We start from the raw sequence: 23,238 nt of genomic DNA, 5'->3' as shown, positions 1-23,238 counted from the left end.
ATAATAGAGCAAGCTGACTAGGGACTCTTCAGGGTCCAAATGATTGAGAGTTAAAAGGGATACGGCCATCATAGAAGGTATTATCTAGAGGTCTGTGATCAAATTATAATTAACCTACATTTGGGGGCAGATGGGAAATTGTTTAGTTCTAGGACTTTCATTTGCCATCCAAAGAATACATTTGGGTACGCTTGGAGACATGGCTGGAGAAGGCTAAACTTCTAATACTTAGAATATCCATTATTGAAAATGTCATGGGAATGATTTTCAGCTTCTCTCTTTTTTTGGTAATTTAAACTATTTATTAGAAATTTTGAAGATTTGTGAATAAAAATACAGAAAAGTCTATTTTGTATTACTTCCTTTCTTAATAACATTTTTTCTTCTGTTCATATTTTTTCCCTTTTGGTTGAGGAAGTAATCTTGTCTCTTATAATATTATTTATTTTTTATGTTATACAGAGCCTGTTATAACTGCTTTGCCAAGTATGTTTTTAAATTCTTTGAATTTTAAATCAATTATGAACTTTTTTCACTGTTTAAAGTGGTAGAACTTGTTTATATTATAGTAAATTGCATTCCTGCCCTCCACCATTAAAAAAGAAAAAAAATTGACAATGGTTATAATCCTAGGAGTAGGATTGCTAATTTTGGAGAGATTGTATCTCTTGTTGCTTTTTGAGCCATTGCATGGCTTGAGAAAGAACAGTAGAGGCAGTATAAACCATTGTTTGAAACTATTGTTCCTACCAAGCATCCATTTTAGCTCAGGACCTTAGATCTGATATAGGGCTCCTGACATGCCCGCATAGCTTCCCTAAGGGCCTGTTTTAATTCCCAAAGCACTTTTAATTCGTAAGCAATTCAGTATCTGTATTTCCTATCTGTAGGATGAGAGACTCATAGCTTTATAGATATAAAATACTTTATAAGTCATTTAATCTAGTCCCTTCATTTTACACAAAATTGTGGCCAACAGAAGCCAACCACTTGATCAGGGTCAAACTCAATATTAAGCAGCAGAGATTTGAACTCTAAATGCAACATTCTTCCCTATACTCTCCTCACTGAAGTTGTGCTTTAAAAAACAAAGTTTAAAGTTAGATGAATTGACAACTGATTTTTGCTTTGCAAAATGTATGTCAGAAAGTGAATGGATAATAAAAACTATTTTCTGGAATTATCTTGAGAATTATCACAGTGGGTTATTATAAAACTGTAAGACTTTTTATTAGTCATAAAAATAATTTTAATTTTCACTCTGTTGAATGAGTAACAGTATTGAAACGATGCAGGATAGCCTTGTTTATTCATTTCACCTTAGGTTGAATTAGAGCTGTTCCACTGCACCTTGGGTCCTTCTGTGGACCCCAGGGGTTTGTTAATCAGCATTATTGCACAGACTGTCATGCCTTATTGCTTAATTAATTAGTTGTCTTTAGAATACTCAAGATCCTAGCTCAATCAATATTATGATAATGAATCTAATCATTGAAATTAATGAGACTTGTATTAAACATATTGTGCAATTCTCTGGGTAGTGACTATTAAGCTATTACAAAAGATTTGCAAAAAGAAAATCAACTTAAGATTAGAATTTTCAACAATTCTACATTTGGGGAAATACAAATATATATTTGTTATAAAATGCACTACATCGTATTGCACTTAAAAAGAACCAAGACTAATATTCTAAATATAGCAGTTTATTGTGACAGTGAACATTCTGATTTATGATCAAATAAACAGATTTCCAAAAACAATAGTTTGCTCACCATTTTTATTTGCATGAAGAGTTGGACGTGACTGAAATGACTGAACAACAAGCAATGGTTTATTAACTTCACTTCAGAACAAACAGAATACTTGAGGAATGGAGAAGGGAGTGAGTATTTATTAAGAAGTACCTACTGTTTGCCAGGCACTGTACTACATGCTTTTTATGAATATCTCATTTGATCCTCACAAGAACTCTGTCAGGTAGATGTGATTATATTGCCATTTTATAGTTGAAGACACTAAGGCAAGCAAGAAACTTAAAAATTCTAAAGAGAAAATCTGGTTACACATCCCAGGTGGACTCATTTTTTCTTTTGAACTGAATATATTTTTGGGTGTCAGGTCTACGATGATTCCAATACAAATATTTTAAAATCAGAACTTCTGTCCTAATTTTCATTATATAGAAACATTTGTCATTTTTTTTAGCATATAGCATTTATATTATATGGAATTTAGTTTATGCCTGTGCTTACAATAGTTTTTGGATATATAGTTCATTTTTATTTGAACTCATATTGCTCTGTGTGTGTGTTTGGTCTGGACCTTTTATTTCATAGGTATGAGTACTATCTTGTATAAGAATTCTCTCTACCAATGTATACTATAATTTTTGTAGCAGTTCTATGTAACATATATGCTTAGAGAGTTGCCTAGGGCATTGAAATTTTAAATTAATTTTCCAGGGCTATGGTTTTTTGGCCACTGCCAACTATTGCTTCTTAATGTAGTGTATGTCAAATAAATATTTAATATGTAATTTCAGTCTTGCCTAATTACTTTCAAACTAAATAGTTTAAGTGGATTTTTCAAATTATTTTGCATGCTTTTAGTTACGTTCATGGTTTTTATATTGATAGCATATTCTATGGAAAAGAACCTCTCTCTGCCATTGTCTATTTATGTGGATTCCTAAAAGTCATTTGACATCAATCAGATGTGGTCAACTATACCTATAGTCCATACAACTGTGGAAAGTTGTGGCTGGTGGATTGCTTGAGTTTGAGATATCTCAGCTGCAATGAGATTGGTCCATACTAAGCTGTGGCACTGATATGGTGAGCTTCCAAGTCTAGAGGGCCCATCAGTCTATCTGTGCAGGTGGTGAACCAGCCTCGGTGAAAAAAGAGTAGATTAAAGCATAAATACAGGTCATCATTAGGATCCAGCCTGTGAAGGGTTGGTTGGACTTCTAGCATGAGTGAGAAATGGATGCCCAGTTTTCACGCTTATATCTCCCTCTTCCCCCGAAAAAAAGGTCATTTGACCTCACCATATCCAGGTTTCCTCGTCTGCAAAGTAATGGTCCCCTCTGCCCCAAGGGCTTATCCTGTGGCCCATTTCAACTTACTTTCAAAATTAACTTTTACTTAGTGTCTTTAGGCTTTAAAAAAGTTAAGAAGATAACTATTAAAATAATTGATCACAAAAATTAATGAGTTTTTAGTACAAATATTTGAATAGGATGCTCAAATAAAGAAAGATTTCAAGAAATACAGTTATCTTTTTACAAAAAATTGATTTTCTCACCAATTATAAATTCCTAATTTAAACCTGGTTTTCTCGCATGTCTTACCAGAACCCTTTTCCCCCCAGTTTTTACTAAAACTCTTAATTATGAGTAAAAATTATCATGGAGTTTTAGCAAGGTTTCAGGGTTCTTTGGTAGTTCAGCATCAAAAGTCCTTGCTGGTGACTTTTCTTGGTCACTGACTTCCTTCCTCACCCTTCCTGTCTTGTGAGACTATTTAAAGGAAGGGCATGACTCATTCAGGTTCTTTTTCTAGCCTTTTTGTACCTTCCACAGGTAGAAGCAACAAAAAGAACACTCAGAGTATGATCTTCTCTTTAGTCGGAAAGTTTCTTTCCATATGAAAACTATTTTTCTTTTTTTTTCTTCTTCAGGGAAGTTGCTTTAAACTTCTTCCCAGCTTTCCTGATTGCCTTGTAAAGTTACCTTTATTTCTGTAGTGACTGTTGTACGCAGTATCAGACATATCTCCTCTTGAAAAGGTCCCTTTTCCAGATACAAATTCATAATAACTGTAACATAATTTTTCTATAATGCCTTTATTATGCAGTGCTCATCCTAGAAATATTTATTGAATGCTGCTTAATGATAATAGCTGCTATTGTGCGTGGAGGTTTGCATCCATTGTCTCACTTCATCCCAGCTCAGTCAGTGCACAGTGTCTTGTATGTTGTAGTCAGTTATAGAATATTTGTTGGATTAATCTCATCAAAACTGTGAGTTACATAGGGCAGATGTTATCATTTCCATTTTAAAGGTGAGGGTACTGAGACCTTTGGAGATGAAGTGACCCTCATAAGGATAGTAAGAAAATGAAAGTCTTTCCTTCTCTCATTTTTCCTTGGCACTGCCTTCTGAGGGGTGGCCATCTCTTTGCTAGTAACATGCTTGCCAATATCTCACGAGGCCTAAATTATTTAGGAGGAGAACCAATATAGTTACTTTACTCCAGTCAGACTGAAGTGTTGAGGTCAAGTAAAACTTGTATATACCTAGAGGCATTGACCAGTGGGTGAGAAGATGATGTCAAGGGCCAGATGTTAATGCCCAGTGTTGGTTACAGAAGCAATAAGAAGTCAAAACGTGTATTAGCAACCACCCAGCACACAGGTAGGCTCCTAGCATAGGTTCTTTATTCTGTTTTTCTAAAGGAAATACAACTTTAAAGAGGTCAGCAATCTTACTTTAATTACAGATAAGTAGAAAGAAGTGAGTATAGAAAATACAAGTAAAGAAATTGGCACAGAGATTCAACAGACAGCTCCAGCAGTCTGAACAAAGTAATACAGCCACCTACGTACACCATCTACGTACAGCCACTACGTACAGATCGAAAGAGCATGAACATCTGAGTAGTTAGGGGACTCTTAACAAATGTCTCCCTGATTCTGCTCCAGGGAATCAAAAGGACCTTCTCATAAGTGAGCCCCCAAAGCAAAATGTATATATAACAAAGACTCAGCCCCTGCTTGACTCAGATTCAAAAGGCTGTGTGACTCAGCATAGATGTGAATTATTAGGGTTCAAAGGAAATTAATCCTTCAGAAGTTTACAGTTTATCCTGAACTTAGGAAATTGAAGTCCAGAAAAAAAAAACACCAAAAAATCCCATGTTGCTTATGCTTACAACATGTTACCTAATGGAGTCAGGAAATTTGGTGCACTGTGTCAGAAAGCTAGAAGTTCTTTTAACGTGCAACAAATCTTGCTGTGCTGATATTGCTCACAGTGTTTCCTCCAAAACTCCTAAAGTTATTGATGAGAGAACAGCTTAACTCAGCTAAGCCATCAAGATCACCAATTCACATACTTGACCAAGGGATGAAAATGACTAAAAACCTTTGCACATTTTTATTTGTGCTAAATAAAACCTCACACTACCAGAGACAGAGAGAGTAAATGTGAGTAGTGATATTCAAAGCTAGGTCTTCTGGTGGCAAGCCCAGTGCAATTTCTGTTATAACACACTTGTCTTATGTGTTTGTCCTTCATTTTTGAAGAGGACCGTGACATCAGTAAAATTATGATATGGGTTGCAGTTGCAGTTGACCTCTTTAATTAGAAAAAAAAAATCAAGCTGGGAGGACAAGACCCTCAGGGTTGCTGTTCCAAAGAGAAACAGTTATCACTGATAATGACTCTAAGCCAGGAGGGCCCAAAAATCATTCATTAAGTGGAGCTTGGTCAGAGACCTGTCATGGTCCAGTCTATGGACTTCAGAGTGAATTGGATTTAAGGAAGGAAGGAAGGAAGGAAGGAAAGAGAAAGAAAGAGAAAGATCTAGCCAGTAAACTCCCAGTTAACTAGGCAGCTTCTGGCTACCAAAATTTACCTTCCTTTGGAGAGAAGGAAAGGGAGAGGGAAAGGATGGGCTGAGTTACCCAGATAGTTGGGTCCCCATTCAGGCAGCTTGGTCTACTCACAGGTTATGTTTGTCCTTCATTTTTGAAGAGGACCATGATATCAGTAAACTGATGACATGACTTTCAGTTGACTTTAACTTGAGTGAGGGAGGGCTGTGCAAAGTCATCAGCCTCACTTTCTGCTCTTGAGCCATCTGGATCCAATGACCAGATATTCATCAGGATGACTGGAGGTGGCCCGGGAAGCAATGGGAGACCTTGGCCCTTTAGGCTAAGGCCTTTTCAGGTCCTCATTTAGAATGAGGTAATGCCCATTCAGTGAATAGGCCTCTTTAAGAAGTAGTCAAGGGATGGACCCTTTAATTAGAAAAATAAAAAAATTAAACTGTGAGGGCAAGACCCTCAGGGTTACTGTTCTGCCTGAATATTTCCTGTAGGATTTATTAAAAGTACAAGAAATTATTTTCTCCCTTCAGAGAATTTATGGGAAAAATGATGGATGAAAAGACCTAAGCATGCAAAATCTCAGCTAACCCAAGTGGTAAATAGTCAATGTTGAATGAGTGGTATAGGCAAAGTATATAGGGCCTCAAGACTACAGGATTTCCCCCACTCCCTGCCTTCCTGGTATATACCTTCAGGTATATACCTTCAGAATTCAATGAGCAAGAGTGTTAGTGGAGGCTTTGTGGAAGGAGGTGTTACTTGAACTGAGAATGGAAAAATTCAGTGGACAGATATATAATGGGAGAGGAATAAAAAAAAAAAGCAGTGTTGGGGAGAAGACAATATACAGGACATGTTCTGTGGATAGTAAGTAGACCAGTCTAATTGGAATTTGGAGTTTATATAGGGAAGCAAAGAGAAATAAAAGTGGAAAAGGGGACAGGGGCCATTTTTTATTCTCAGCTTCTGTCTTATTACTTTGTACATAGTGTAAATGGTTGTTGAATGAATGGATGAAAGGCAGATTCAGGACAGATTGTCTAGAGCCTTAAGTACAAAGGTAAGCAGTTAGGATGAGGATTGAAGCCATTTTTACCAGTCATTTTTTTCAGGATTATTTTCATCACTGTACAGAAATCTTAAAGACACCCCCCCCAAAAAAAATTTCAAAACATAAAGGAATGAATCTATTATAATGAGTGAGGCAGGTTTTTTTTTTGAGTAAGTGATGCTAGCCTGGTATCCCCTAAAATTAAACCATGACACTTAACTCTCCCTACTTAAAAGTCCTGCCAATACAAAACGTAGATATAGATGTTACCTATTCATATGTCTATATAAAATCAAATGGTCCAATGAAAAGAGAATGAAAAAGTTTATAAGCCCTCTGAAGGTAAGGACTATATCTTATTTGGCTTTGCATCTCCTTCAATGCCTCATACATCAACAAGCAATCAATAAATTCTTGCTTAATTGAATTAAATCAAATTGAATCAGATCATCATAACATATTTTATCTGATATCAAATCTTCAAGTAATTGAGAACATCTGGATGATTAGCTGAATTTTTCATTTTTATTGAAGTTGTTTAATGTCATGTATAAAGACAGAAGGAAATGAATGAACTCTGATGCATATCAGTGAACAACCTGCTTATCTATAAAGCAAGACTCAGATCTGCCACAGACATTATGTAGAAAAAATTTAAATCATATTTGACTCTAAAAAAACTTTGTTTTTAGTTAATATGTTTTTAGAGTGGCATAGTTTCAAAGTGCTAACTTTTATATTGCTTTATAATTACTTAATTCACAACTTAAGAGAGGTTTATCATCTCTAGCTATAATACAGTGACTAGGTCATTGAGGGTCTATTTACTGATAGCATTACAAACTTTTGAATTGTTCTAGTTCATTTGTTAAGCAGTGTCCAGATGAGTACCAGGACTTTTTTTCCTCTTTAGTACAAAAGTAAATTAAGTAATTAGCTGAAAATCATACTCATGTTGTTATTTTAATAATATGACTCAGTACTTCATCCTAAAAAGGAAATTGTGATGGACAGACTAAGGGACACAGGATGATGATATACACTTTTTTCCTCTGGTAACTGAAGGTTAAATGGGTAGCAAACAGAATGCCTTAAACAAGATTGGTATATTGATTAAAACGCTGATTTAACAGCTCGTAGTCTCCCCTTGGAAACCTGGAAAAGATAAGCCAGCTGCTGTCTAAGAGTGCTGAGTGTCCACTGAGAGTACACTATCTATCATCACAATATGGTGATGAGAGGTGTTTTATGTTTGTGTTAATTTCCCCCACTAAATCAGTAATTATTACAATCCTGTCCCTGCTGTTTACCCTGCAGCTGTTTTTCCATTTGTCGAGAGAGCGGGTGTTCTCTGAGGACCGCACACGCTTCTATGGTGCAGAAATTGTCTCTGCTTTGGACTATCTACATTCTGGAAAGATTGTGTACCGTGATCTCAAGGTAAAAAAAAAAAAAAAAAAAGTAATCAAATTTTGTTTTTTCAGAGACTATGGGGACAAACACAAAGTAATTACAAAGTTACACAGTTTTGAAAAAAAACAGATTTGGTTTTGATATAACTGTGCCTTGTAGAATGTGCTTCACAGCATAAAGCACACTATTTTATTCACTAGTCTGAAGGTACCTTCTGTATTTCTGAGTATTGGATGTACAAATAAACATTTCTTAATTATATGAGCTATATAAAAAATTTAATTTTTCTACAAATGTTTATAATTAAAAATAATATTAGGCATTGGCCTAAAAATTAACTGAATTCATAGGTAGGTAAAACCCTTAAGATATTTAGTTTTATTTCAGGATTTCATATGAAATCTTATTAAAAAAATTTATTGTAAATCAAGTTGTTAAACTAGGATACAATCTTAATTTTAGTTTTAGTTTACAGTTCTTGATGTTCTAAGACCTTTGAGAGTTTGAATATTCAATTTTTCAAACGTTTTAACATTTGAAAAACATCTGGTTACTAATAATACTGTATAGTATGATTTATTTCTTCATAAGCATTTGAGGACCTTTATTAAAGTCCTTTAGAATGTGTGAAAGTTATTCTCCCAATACCCTTATGAACTAGGCCTACTGATTTAAAAGCATATATTCTATTATACTATAAAGAAATGGGTAAATGAAGTAGTGATAATTTATGCTAAATATGACATGCCAAAGAATTCCTTTCAATTAAAAAATTCTCCAGTACATTTATTACATTCTGATTTATTTGCTTCACCAAAGCATTAGTCACTTATAACTTTTTAGGAACTCTTACGTTGTATAATTTAATATCCCCTCATAGGTGCATGTAAAAAGCTCCCATCATTTCATTCTGTATCCAGTACCAATATTTCTCGATTAATCTGTCTCAACATTTTGGGGTTTTTCTTTGGTTGTGTTCATATCACACACCTTTAATTACTGGATGACAACACCTGAGGGAAATAGCTAACAAGTATAAAGGTGGTACAGAGAGGTGTGTGTGTGTGTGTGTGTATACATATAGCAGCTATAGTTAGCTGCAAAAGGAAATAGAAGTTTACACAATGATGTTCCAAAACAATAACTATAGAATATCATTTTTAGTAAAGAGCTATAGTCCTGATTAAAGAATGATTAGCTGCATCAGAACACTGTAGGAAGATGGTGAAAAATCACAGAACACTAGGATACAGTTTACTTGATTTTGTCCGAGCTTTGGATAAAGGATCTCATGATATTCTTAGTGAGAAAATGAGATGTGGACCATACAGTAATACAGTAAGTTGGATTCAGCATTGATTGAATGACCAAATTCATAGTGTATCATTAACGGATTAAAGCCAATGTGGCAGGAAGTCTGCAGTGAAATATTTTTGCTTGACACTGTGATGTTTAAAATTTTTATTAACAACTTGGACAATGGCAGAGATGATACAATGCTTAAATTTGCATATAACACTAATGTGACAGAAGTAGCTAATACATTCGATGACAATCAAGAGGCAAAAAGAAGCTAGATCATTAAATCTGATAGGATGAAATTCAGTAGATAGAAATGTAAATTCTTGCACTTGGGTACAAAAAATAAACTTCAGAAGTACAGGATAGGGAGACATGGTTAGGTAATAATTTATCTAAAAAATCCGGAGGTTTCAGTGAACTGCAGGCTCAACATGAGAAAGCAGTGTTTTGTGGCAACTAAAAAAGCTAATTTAGTCTTGCGATGCATTAAGAGAGGTATACCTTTCATTTCAGTCATCTGAGTATCGTCTTTAGTTTTGTGCATCACAATTTTAAAAGATGTTAACATCCAGTGGAGGGGGTGCCAAAATGGGGGGAGGGAGGAAGGAAGAGAGAGAGGGAGAGAAGAAAGAAAGAAAGCCTTTTTTAAAATGCATATTATGTGTCCACTAGTTCACCCAGCAACCATAAGTCTGTGTCATATGATAATTGGTTGAAGGAACTAATGATCTTTTAACCTGAAGAAGAGAAGACTTAGGGGGATGTGGTAGTTCTGTCCAAGTATCTGAAAAGTTATCATGTAGAATAGGGTTTAGATTTGTTCATTTTGACCTTGGATGTCAGAAACAAGAGTAATGGGAAGAAGTTGTAAAGAAGCAAATTTAGGTTTCAATGTCAGGAAAAAAATTTCTTCATAATTAGAGCTGACCAAAAATGGAATGAGCTACCTTGAGAAATGGTGAATTCCCCCTCGAAGGGGGAATTTCTAGGAAGAGATTTGATTTTTACTTATTGTGTATATACTAAACACATATTGTGTGGAGACTAGAGATAGTCACTGAATTCCCTTCCAACTCTCAAATTCTGTGATTCTGTGTTGTATTGGCTTAGTAATCATCTACATAGAGATGATCATTAAACCCAGTGAAATCACCTAGCAACATAAAGAAATGTATTTCACTGCAGACTTCCTGCCACATTGGCTTTAAACCATTAATGATACCCTATGAATTTGGTCATTTGATCAGAGCTGAATCCAACTTACTGTATTACTGTATGGTCCACATCTCATTTTTTCACTAAGAACATCATGAGATCCTTTATCCAAAGCTTGGACAAAAATCAAGTAAACTGTATCCTAGTGTTCTGTGATTTTTCACCATCTTCCTACAGTGTTCTGATGCAGCTAATCATTCTTTAATCAGGACTATAGCTCTTTACTAAAAATAATATTCTGTAGTTATCGTTTTGAAACATCATTGTGTAAACTTCTGTCCATGTTCTCTTGATTAGATTGCTTTAGACTTTAGTTCTGTATGCAAGTCCACTTAAGAAATAGAATATATGTGTGTGTGTGTATATATATATATATAAGTATGCATGTATATGTATGTATATATGATGTATATGTGTATCTAAACATATACATGTCATATATACATATACACACACTGTCTCTACAGCTGTACTTATACACATACCCTTCAGAATAATTATTTGGGATCACAGATTTAGGCTGAAAGGTACTCAGAGGTCTTTGAGTACAACTCCTTTTCTTAGCTAAGGAAACTGTGATCCAGAGAGCTTGTGAACTTTCCTAGTGATGGGGCCAGAATTCAAACCAGTTATAGCCTATGTATAGAGGATAGAGTGTTGTGGCCTGGAGTTAGGAAGACCTAAGTTCAAATCCAGCCTCAGACACTTACTAGCTGTATGACCCCAAGCAAATAACTTAGTTTACCTCAGTTTCCTCATCTGTAAAATGATTTAGAAAAGGAAATGGCAAACCACTCCAGAATCTTTGCCAAGGAAACACCAAGTGGGGTCACAGAGTGTTAGACACAACAGAACAACAAGAATTATGATTACGAATCCATCACTTATCACTGGATGATGTTCTCCATTTCCCCTGAACTTACAGAACTAGATGAAGTTCTGAATTTTCTAAAACACAGTGGAACCCACAGTTCACATTTCTTAGTCACTCAGGGTTTACCAACAGAGAATTCATTGAAATTTTGTTGTTTTACACACAGATGATTAGGGAATAAAAAATTATTATACAATAGTCCCAAGTTCTTAAAGGAAAATAGATGTAACTGTCTTGGCATAATGCATTATTTTTACATCACCTTTAAGGTTTAAGTCTTGTCTCTGACACATTGCAGCTCTGTACCATTAGTTAAATAAGCAAGGCACTTAACCTTTCAATGAGCATGGAAGGGGCTAACCATCTGCATCAGTGGACCATTCCTACACTTTAATTTTCCCATAGCAAAATGAAATAACAAGTCTATAGCTTACCACACAAAAATATATTAAATAATATGTGAAAATTCATATGAAAATTCACAAAATATACAACCAAATGTATATAGAACATCAGTGTTTGAAAAACATAAAAAAATAAAAATAGAGAAAATAGTTCAATATTTAATAAATGCACTTGGGAAAATTGGTTAGCAATTTGGCAGGAAATGGATTTAGACCTAGGGCTTAAACTGTATACTTTACTGAATTCCAGCCAGGTGATAAACTTTAAATACTTTCAGAAAATGTAAGAATGGAATCATCATGGAGGGGAAATGACAGGGAAGGAAGAGTCCATGGTTACTAATCATATGAAAAGATGTTCAACCTGACTAATAACTAAAGAGATATAAACCTTTGAGATACAACCTCATAGCCTTCAGATTGTCAAAAAAAAAAATTAATCAGAATCAGTAAATGTCAGCAGGATTTGGGCAGACATAAAGCTTGTTCACCTTCTTGTAGGATTGTGAATTGTTAGAATTATTTAGAGAATAGTCTGGCAATTGATAACAATGAGCAAGTAACCATAAACTTTGATCCAATGATTCCCTGTTGGAAATATATACCCTGAAAGTGTCATCCTAGCATAATTTGTAGTTACCTAAAAAGTAGTAACTTGAAGCAACCTAAATGTTCAACAGTAAGGAAATGGTTAAATGCATTATGGTGCATTAATACAACCAGATACAATAATGTGGTTAATATCAGAAGCTTTAGAAATGTATAGAAATCTAGAAACACTTTTTTGAAATAATTCTAAATAAAAAAGGAGAATCAGCAGAAAAGAATCCATACCAACTACAATGATATAAAAGAAAAATGAATGAAAATGGATAAAAGAATCCAGATATAGATTTCAATATACAATGGTTTAAAAAGTTATTACCCTAATTTATTCATTGAAATCATTTATATATAAATAGTTATAAAACACGTTTAATTCGTTGCATTGTTGTTCAGTATTGTTTATAATAAAACATTTTTAATAAAGAGCGTATTTGCTTAAACCTTATTCTATACACAGGTATTGATTCCATTATAATAACTGTGAATAACATATAGAAGAAAAGAAAATCTTAACAGTAGCACTTTCATAAATCAGATAGCTTCTTCAGAAGAATCATAGGATTTATTTTTATAAGAAGTTATAAAAAGTAACATTGACCTAAAAACCTAACTGAAATTTATATTTGTGTTGATTTTCCAATCTTTGGGGCCATGGCCATTGCTTGTCAAAAATTGATTCTAAGTTCTTTTCTATCTCTGACATTACTTGACTATATGACTTTTATAGTTAGAGCCAACACCTGTAATTGGGACTTTTGTTAATTGCAGGAAGGATTTTCAAGTCCTAGAAACACGTAAGTAGGGATATCTGGGTCCCCAAAACTGAGGCTTAGAGCATGATTTCCTCTCTCTCCCCTCTTTCCTAATTATAGCAGTCATGCTGTAATTTTATCTTCTCTGCTGGAGAATTCAGATACCACAATTCTTTGCCTTGTATTTACTTTCATAAATTTCTACCTTCTTACCATATATTTTGCAGCTAAAATGAAGAGAGGCTGAATGAGGGAAGCCATTTATTGATGTTGCTTTAATAATGTTCTTCCCAAACTGTATAACTCTTAACCCCCACATGATAGCAGTTGAATGATTAATCAGAATTTCAACAGACACCAATAACTTTTTGAATATAGTAGGATTATGCCTAAAAATCTTATGAATGAGATGTACCAGTTAACTCCTTATTAGGGTACTCACACATATCAGTGACAAAATTTTTCTGTTTTATTTTCAATCTCATTATTTTCAGTTTTAGGTATCAACAGAAGCACAGATGTACACATAAATAGCCTCTTTGTCCCAACCTGATATGATAGTCAACAAAAAGAATGGGGGGGGAGGTAAGAGTAGGGAAGAGAATATTTTAGAATAACTTTCTCATGACTTTGTCTTTAAACTCAGTCATAAAATCCAACAATACCATAACTCAACTGATAACATCCATTATTATTGCTTATAAAAGCCCTAAAAGGCAAAGATTCCCTCCTCATGACTACTCAAAGAAAACATGAAGAATAAATAATAAACCCCTAAATAATGCTGATAGTTGATTATAGTCCTTATTTATAACATAAAATCTTATCCCTTGCAATCATGAGTCTAACGCTAAAGACTGATATAGACAGTTAAAATAAGCATAAAAACCACAGCCCTTCCTAAGACAGACTACATTTACTAAAGAGAGATAGTGAGTTACAAATAAATTGATCAGATTGATAAGATACTGAAATTAATAAAAAAAATTATCTCACTTTTACCTAATCAATATATTATTACACTCTTAGTTGTATCGAGTTATGAACTAAGCATAATACAAAAGAAGTTAGTTGAGGCAGCAAGGTGGGACAGTGGATAGAATGCAGAACTTGGAGTTGGGAAGACTCAGGTTCGAATTAGCCTCCCACTTACGAGCTGGGCAAGTCACCTAACTTCTCTTTGCCTCAGTTTCTCACCTAAAAATGGGAATAATAACAGCACCAGGATTATTGTGAAAATCAAGTGAGATAATAATTATAAAGTGATTAGTAGTGCCTTACACATATTAAGTATCACATAAATTTTATTCATTTGTTCATGTATTATGTGTGGTTTCTGGCAAATTTATTCAAGTGTACTTAAAAGTGTGCTTCATTTTTTAAAAAGCAAAAAAAAACCCTCCAAAATTTGGTCGTAAAAGACTAGAATGATGATCTTAAGCTTAGCAAATTAATAAGGAGAAAAGCAGAATCCTATACTTAAGCTCCAAAGATCAACTACAGAAGTGTAGGATGAGGACATCGACACAAATAACAGTTCCTATGAAGACTCTGGGGGTTTTTGTAGACTACAAATTCAACAAAAGTTTAAGCAATCTTAGACTTCATAAAAAGGAATAATGTTCCACATGACACATGTATAGCCTCACTGTACTCTGCCCATCTGGTTAGACCCTGCCTTCATTATCAAACATCACATTTTAGGAAGGACATTGATAAACTGACATAGGTGCAAAGTGACGTGACCAGGATTGTGATAGATGACACTGTTGGTTGAATGAACTGAGGACATTTAGCATGGAGAAGAGAAAACTTAGGGGGTATCATAGATATCTTCAAGTATTTGAAAGACTAGTGTTTTAGAGGGATGAAAATTATACTAATTGGTTCTAGAATTAGGAGTAATGGGTGAGTGACAGACAAGCAAATTTGGCTTAGTATAAGGGACAAATTCCCTAGCCATTAGACCTGTCAAAAAGTAGAATGAGCTGACTCAAAAGTCAATGTGTCCTCCATCATTGAATATGTTATCTAGGACATTGTAGAGGATGCTCCTATCCAGGTACAGGCAAGACTAGATGTTGTCATCCACAATGACTTGCATTCATTTCCTATATCCAATCTCTTGTCAAGGCCTCTCATTTTTACCCTTGTAACAAATTTAGATAATATCCTCCTTGCTCCTCCAACACTGCTGTCAACTTAGTTCAGGTCTTTATCTCATTAGACTATTGCAAGAGCCTACTGGTTATTTTCCCTGCTACAAGTTTCTCATCCCTTAAGTTCGTTGTCTGTTCAGCCATCAAAGTGACCTTTCTTAAGCTTAGATCTGACCGTGTCACCTCTCCATACTCTTAGCTTAGCTTAGCTATTTGGCACATTGATGCTTAGTAAATGTTTATTGAATGACTGACACATTGATTGTACAAGTAAATCATAAGGCAAATAGGTGGCTCAGGGGATAGACCACTGGGCCTGGAGTCAGGAAGACTCCTCTTCACGAGTTCATATCGAGCCTCAGACACTTATTAGCTGGGTGACCTTGGGCAAATCACTTAATCTTGTTTTGCCTTATCTGTAAAATGAACTGGAGGAGGAAATGGCAAGCACCTTAGTAACTTTGCCCCCAAATAGAATCACAACTAAAAAATCACTCAACAACAATAGCAAAAAATCGTAAGTTCAAAATACTAGGTTTTGTGAGCAGATAGTCTTATGACTTGAATTGACTGGTTGATTGACTGACAATTGCAGCACTTACAGTAGTTAAATCTTTCAACTCTATACCTAGGTATATTTTTACTTACAGAATCAAACTGATTTTTACTTCTTTCTCTAGATTTGCCTCTGTATTTGTGTGTTTACATGAATGTAAAATAAATGTGATCTGTATATGTGTGTGTGCATGTAATTAAAACCAAGCCAGAGCTCTTCCTCTGTGTGTATATATACCTACACACATTTATTTATGCGTTTAAGCATGGGTATTATCTCTCCATTTTTATATTTAATAGTGAAGAAATTTAGAATTCTAATTTCCTTGCATCATTAGGTTTAGGTTGTATTTAAAGAGAAAAGCTGCAAGGATTTTGGAAATTAGTAGTGGATTCCTGTTTCCTATGGATGTATATTTTTAAGAATGCTCATCTAACTGCGATGATTTATGGAAAATTCTTAAGTACAGAATAGGAAGGTTTATTAGATGATAATCCTCTATTATATCTCTCTTAAAAGTGGGAGTTGATGGAGGAATCTTTTAAGGTTTCCAGATTTCACAGTTCTGAGTTTTCACAACCTAAAAATGACTTTTAAAGCCATAGAGTCCTTGCTTGTTTTAAAGGTCTATGATCACAATTCCTAAATATTTAATGTAATGTATTTTTTCACTTATACAAAAGTAGAAACCTTATTGGAGCTATAACTTTATCCTTAATCTGTAAAGTATTGAAAACTTTGGTGAACTCCGAATACATTTTCTCCTTCCCAGAAATAAGTGTTGTTGAAAACCAAAGGACAGTTTTTAAACTTTCGTTCTTTCCTAATACACAGTTGGAAAATTTGATGTTGGATAAAGATGGCCACATAAAAATTACAGATTTTGGACTTTGCAAAGAAGGGATTACAGATGCAGCTACAATGAAGACATTTTGTGGTACACCTGAGTACCTTGCACCTGAGGTAAGTTGTAGGAACTTAAATGGAAAATTTATGTTGACACTATTATTTTATAACAAGAAATATTTAAGCTTTTTTAAAAATGGTGCTACATATTTTTGGCAGAATTAAAACCAAATAAAATTGTATTTCATTTGTTCAAAGTATCATTATGGCTTGAGCAATTCTTAAATATTAATGTATAAATCCTTTTAGCAGCATGAGACTGATAGTAGGCAAGTATACTGATAATTATATAATGAAAATAAAAGATTTTTTTTCCTTTTCATATGATTTGTGTCTTGGATCTTTCCACCATATTTTGAATCATTACTCAAATATATCAAATTTATGCCTGATAAATTTTGATCATATCAAACTTTTCATTGTGACTGTTGTTTGTGGTTTTATAAACCTTATGATGAACTATTCTTGGAAACAAAGAAATAATCATAACTGATTCCGCTACATAGATGCTATAATAGTATTTGTTAACAGCAATTTATGTCAGCAAGGTATCTCCTTTGCATATATCAAAATCATGAAATTTCTTAAAAGATGTACAATAACTTTTTCTTTATTTACTTTCTAATTGTTAATATTAGTCAAGACATAAAATAGGGAGAGGTATGTTGGCCAAAAGTATTTGCTGCTGTCATGGAGAATATCCTGTTCAGAGTTCAAGTCGAGTAGGAATTTCCTAAAGATGTTTAAGTCCTACACATGCTGTTGTCTGTTGATGGCATAATGCTTATTACCTTAGAACACAAATAGTCATTTAAGTGAGGTCCGTAAGTAGCCTAAAGAGTTAGGTCTTTCTACACTGGAAAAAATCAAGTAGATGAGGAATGCCTGTTTAGACTAAAATATGCAGTTGGATGGAGTTTGTCCCATCAGTACATATATCTTGGACAGACATTGCACATAGGCAGTGAGTTGGGCCCAGAATTGAACAGAAGGAGGAGAGCAGGCTGGATTATCGCCTTTGAAAATTGTGTGGTATGTTTAATGACTTCAAGTTTCTTCTTGAAACAAAGACTCATTTAGAAAAAATAATCTTCTTTTGATTCTGCATGACTAAGATCCATGGAATCATACATTCATTGAAAACATTGTTGAAAGTTACCCTAAGAGAAATGGAGAGACATTTTGTGAGGGCTAAGAGGCTGCAACACATTGCCAACCAAGAAATAGTATAAGAGAAGCAACGTTAAGGATGTCTTAGTATAAATGACTAAGAATAAAAGATGAGCTGGTTATATGGCAAAGGGTAATCTATGAACAGCTCATATACTCCAGTGGAACCCGTGTGATGATAGAAGTACTAGAGGCTGCCCCTTACATTGAGGAGCAGTTATATCTCAAAGGAATGATTGTCAAGTCAGCTACATGTATTGGGGTGTTAGAGACAGTCTTACTTCATCCTAATTAAGAACCAGCCTCTGTGAGCATACGTCTTTGGTGGGCTGCTTAGTTAAAAGCAATCCAAGGACACATATGCATTACTTTATTTCCATGCTGAAAAGAAGCATGGTATTTTTATTGAGATAAAAAATTCAAAGGGAGGAAGAGACTTATGACCACCACTCATTTTGCCAGTGTAGACTATAAATTTGTGTTTGTTGTACAGTGCAACTAAGAACGGGGCAATTGTTTTTCCTTAACCAGTCTCAGTACCAGTCCCAGCATATTAGGTAAACTCCCCTTTGAAGATTTATGGGAGCATATAAACAATATCCTCACAGAATAAGAGAACATGGATAGATTTCTGTCTAAATCAGAGGGTATACATGTGTTGAGACCCAGATCAATTGAAATATTCAGAATAAGAGAAAAAGTAAAAAAAGGTAAGAAAATAAATGGAGTACATTCTGTACTAGCTGTATCATCTTGTTTGATGTTAAAGGAATACCTGACTATTTAAATATCCTACATAGAACAGAGTGTGGTGATTATGACTGTAACAGCCTCTGCTATTACCTTGGGGCTTGGAATGTAGGAGTTGTGAACTGTTGTAGCCTAGGCCAGTTGAGTGTTCCCACTAAGTGTGGCACCAATATAACAATCCTTCAAGGTGGGGGGAGGGGTTAAGGGATCAGGCTGCCTACTGGATCATATAATATTTGTAAAAGTGTTTAGCAGAGTGCTTGTCACCTTGTTTTTGTTCAGTTGTGTCTAAATCTTCATGATCCTGTTAAACTATACTATCCATGGGCTTTTCTCATCAAAGATACTGGAGTAGTTTGCCATTTCTTGTTCTCCAGTGGATTAAGGCAAACAGAGGTTAAGTGAATTGCTTAGGATTATACAAGTAGTAAGTGTCTGGATCCAATTTTGAACTCAGGTCTTCCTAATTTGAGGCCCAGTGCTCTTTACAATAAGCCACCTATCTGCCTTCTACTTGGCACATAGTAGGTGCTCCATAAATGCTTATTCCCTCCTCCTCCCAACCCTAGTCAGAAACGAAGTAGGTCAAACCTTCCATGATGATTAGCATGTGGATGGGCCAAGATAAGGAGACCCAGTCTCAAAAAGTAAATAAATAAAAATGAAAAGTTAAAATCTACATAGTAATAAGGATACCATTGGACTGAACCTCAGGAAACTGAGGTGCTGGTTTATAGTATGATACTATTCAGCAAAAAAAGAAAAGTTATAATTTAGAAGTCAAGGAGTCATATATTTTGGCTATGAACGTTTTCTAAAGGCTCAAGAAATGTTATTTGTTAAATATTGGGAGGTAACTGTAGTTACAAAATTGGTATGACTTATTAGTATCATTAGCACTCATTATTATATTTCCACTAGAGTATTCTAGTTAATTAGAGGTACAGTTTTGAGATTTCTGAAGTCAAGTGCTAATATTTTAAGTATGGTTAATTTCCAATAACATCATTTATGGAGGCGTCACAAACATTTCTCCCTGAAATATGAAATATATTAGAACTAGAATTTCTATTTCGGTTGCTATATCAGCTAAAAATTCAGAGAACACTATTCTATGTTAAATCAGATACAATATCATGTTTTTTAGAATGCTGTTGTTTTAGGAAATGTAAGGAGAAAAACAAGTTTTTTTGTTTCTCCAGAATTCATTTGTGCTATACATTTGCCATATTTAGCATAACAGAATTAGTATGTCATAATTAGGGGAAAATATTTCTGAAGGAGATAATTAATCTCATTTCAGAAACAGATGATCTCCTAAGAAACTGAGATATTGTTTCCTATGCAAATATACCCAAGAACAAAAACCAAGAATACCAGTTAAGAAGACTCTCATTGTTTTCAAATAGACTTTCTGTTCGAAAAGAATTATGTATTGCTCTTTTATTAAGAGTATGTTTTGTTTCTTGTTTTTAAATACATATATACTTTGTAAAATCATTTTACAGAATTGATATTATTAAAATGAGAACACCTCCTCAAGGATTAGAAATCAGGATGTACAACTTATAATGTTGATGGGTTATCTTTAGAGGAAAGTGATGAATACCATTACTTTAGCTCTTGTTTGAGGTTGTTGACTCTTGAAATAACTAACTTTTCATAAACTTTTTAATATGGACAGTGGTAGTGAATAAAATGCTACTCTGATGCTTTCTAATATGATAGTGGTTGCCCTGGGTTGTTGAAGGTCATGTGTGCAGAATACTAGCTTTCAGAAGTCCTTCCATGCTGCTGAGGCAACAAGTATGTGTCCAGTGATGTTTTTTCTTTGCAGCATTTCATGAAGATTGTTTGTCTTGTGGTTGAGATGTTAAGGAAGAATATATTTTACCTTCAGTATTCCACAGATCTTTGAATTTTTTAAATATTTGTCATACACATCACTTACATAAATCTTTTGGTAGCTTAGAACATAAATATTCTGCTTTTTGAAAAAGAAATAAAAGTTTAATTCAAGAATCTTTTAAAATTATTTCTACTACATCTACCCTTGCCTTTTCCCCCAGTGATGTCTCCTACTCTCCATTCTCTCTAAACTTCTCTCTCTACATTAGGAAAGTTCTTTCAGGTTCGTTTGAGTCCTGGAAATATAGAATATGTTATTTTCAGTGCTTAATAGTCATAAGAATAGTGATCTTGTTTCAGACCAGAAATATTTTCACATTAGTACTACTGACTCCTTCAGAATGAGCTATTCTGAACATTTTTTCATGTTCTTGTAGAACGGTATCATTTCACAAAATAAACCTCTTGTTGCAAGCTATTTCTTATTTTGTCTACCTGTATGATATCTTGACATTGTTATGGCATAGTTACATGCTGCAAATGCAAAATAATTAATGGATAGACAAGATTGCAAAACCTTTATGTATATTTTGTCTTTAAAGTAAAATATGTGATTCAAATTTCACGTAGCCAAGAATGTTTAGTTGGGTTCAATTGAAAAAGAATCTTTAGAAGAATAATTAGCCTTTTGCTTAGATTCTTTGCACTAAATTTTTAATTGTACTTACATTTGAAAGTAATTGTAGCTGAATACAAAGATAAACATAATTAGTTTGTATGTGCAGTTCATTAAATCTAAAATGTTAGAACACTACTGTTTTACTTCAATAACATCAATTGACGAAGGCCAAGATCTCTTCAGTTTGGAAAGTTCTTTTATTTCAAAATTGTTTTTAGGGGATTGTAAAGATAGCCTTGCAGATATATATAAAAATATTATATTTCATTTACTAACATTTTCAAATGCATTAGTGGTAGAATTTGGAAAAGCTATTGTGTTCAAATCTCTCATGTTTACAAGGATTAAACTTGGCCTGAAATAAAATTGACCCCACAAATATATTTTTTCAGTGAATATTGTATTTTCTCACCCCAAAAGTTATAGAATAAAGTAGAAATAACATATAAACTCTTGCTGTTAAATTTTACTATTTGGTATGGCTCTCATTGAATCTACACTGTTTTATGCGGTGCTAATTATTTAGAGTCTCAGCTTTGGTCTTGAGTTAGCAGTACCTGATCAACTTTCCAACTGTAAAACAGTTTGAAAATCAAATGTAGCTTACATGCAAGACCCAACAAAATTAAAAGTGTTAAGTACGTTTTGGCAGTTCACTTTTATTATGCCCAGTCCTCAAATGTACCAGCAGATAATCATCTGAATGTTAGTTATTTTTCACATGCTTATGTGATCACACAAAAAGTACATGCTAAAAAGAAGCAGATGGTGACAGATGGGGAAGGTTGAATAAGGTGGTTTTGGAAACCTAGAAAAATGCACTTCTGTAATCGTGTCAAAATAAAAATTATTTGATAGTCAAGTTAGAACTAACAGAAAGACATTACAAAAATGATTCAATTGTAAGGAAATGTGTTTCAGCAAGGTTCAGATGGTATTTAGAAAAATGTCTATGGCTATATTTCATCCAAGTATAAAGTAAGATTTTTTTATTCACGTAACGAAGGGCATTATTGTGATGCATTTTTCTTACTTTTCTAAACACCCATGCAAAGTACATTTACCTTTAATTTTATTCAGCCTTTTTGGTGACCTACTTATATAATACCTTTTTTTGACCTACTTTTGTGGAAAAATCTGAACTTATGACACCATATTGTTTTAATAATTTTTATTTCCAGTTAGGTAGAAATATTTGCTAAAATATAGTGTAATGTTATATAGCAAAATATAATGAAATAAAAATTTTGGCAATTAAGAGATTTTTTTAAAATGCTCAAATCCATTGCTAATGACTCAGATATTCATTAAGATTGGGAAGAGGTACAAAGTGCTAGGCAAATTAAGGGTAAGTAGGGGTTGTGGGGTTTTGGGGGGGTTTTTTTGTTTTTTTTTTTTTAATAATTTGCTATCACGTGTAGCAAATGTGATTAATTGTTTTGTTTTTCCTCCCTTTGGAGGGTGCAATTATATTCTACTTACAGTAAATGACAGTGTGGCTGTCATTCTAAAGTGTAAACAGCTCCTAATCAGCATTTTGTTTCTGAGCCTTTTTAAGACTTCCAAAACTGAAGCCAAAAGAAAATACATTGACACCCTTAACTCAGAGGACGAATTATCAGCGGATATAATTGTGTGGTGACAAGCATAATGTTTTACACTGTCTTCCCTAAGAGTCCATAAGACACAGTGAAACTATCGTCTTAAGGTTATGGTTGTATTCTTACAGTTTCCAACCTTTTTGTGAAAAGAAAAATCTCCAGCACTTAACACAATAACTGGCATAAATAGATCCTTAATAAATGCTTGTTGACTGACTTATTTGGTCATTCCAAGTCAACAAGTCATCAAGCATTTATTAAGCCTCTCACATATAGCAAGCCCTGTGCTGAATCCTAGGCGACACTAACATACATGCACACATAAACCTTTCT

At 34.1% G+C, this 23,238-nt stretch overlaps 1 protein-coding gene across 14 annotated transcripts in view; it reads left to right on the top strand.

Moving 5' to 3' along the window:
* Positions 1–23,238, top strand: part of AKT3 (AKT serine/threonine kinase 3) — a 428,671-nt gene that overhangs the window by 348,061 nt on the left and 57,372 nt on the right. For all 14 annotated transcript variants that reach the window (XM_072647619.1, XM_072647620.1, XM_072647616.1 and 11 more), the window contains 2 exons: positions 7,988–8,110; positions 16,786–16,914. In XM_072647619.1, the coding sequence (XP_072503720.1) occupies positions 7,988–8,110; positions 16,786–16,914 (252 nt within the window). The remainder of the gene's footprint in view (positions 1–7,987; positions 8,111–16,785; positions 16,915–23,238) is intronic.

Source organism: Notamacropus eugenii, chromosome 2, assembly GCF_028372415.1.
Source record: "Notamacropus eugenii isolate mMacEug1 chromosome 2, mMacEug1.pri_v2, whole genome shotgun sequence".
Lineage (NCBI taxonomy): Eukaryota > Metazoa > Chordata > Mammalia > Diprotodontia > Macropodidae > Notamacropus > Notamacropus eugenii.
Note: the sequence above shows the minus strand (reverse complement) of the source record. Positions and strands in the feature narration are given on the sequence as shown.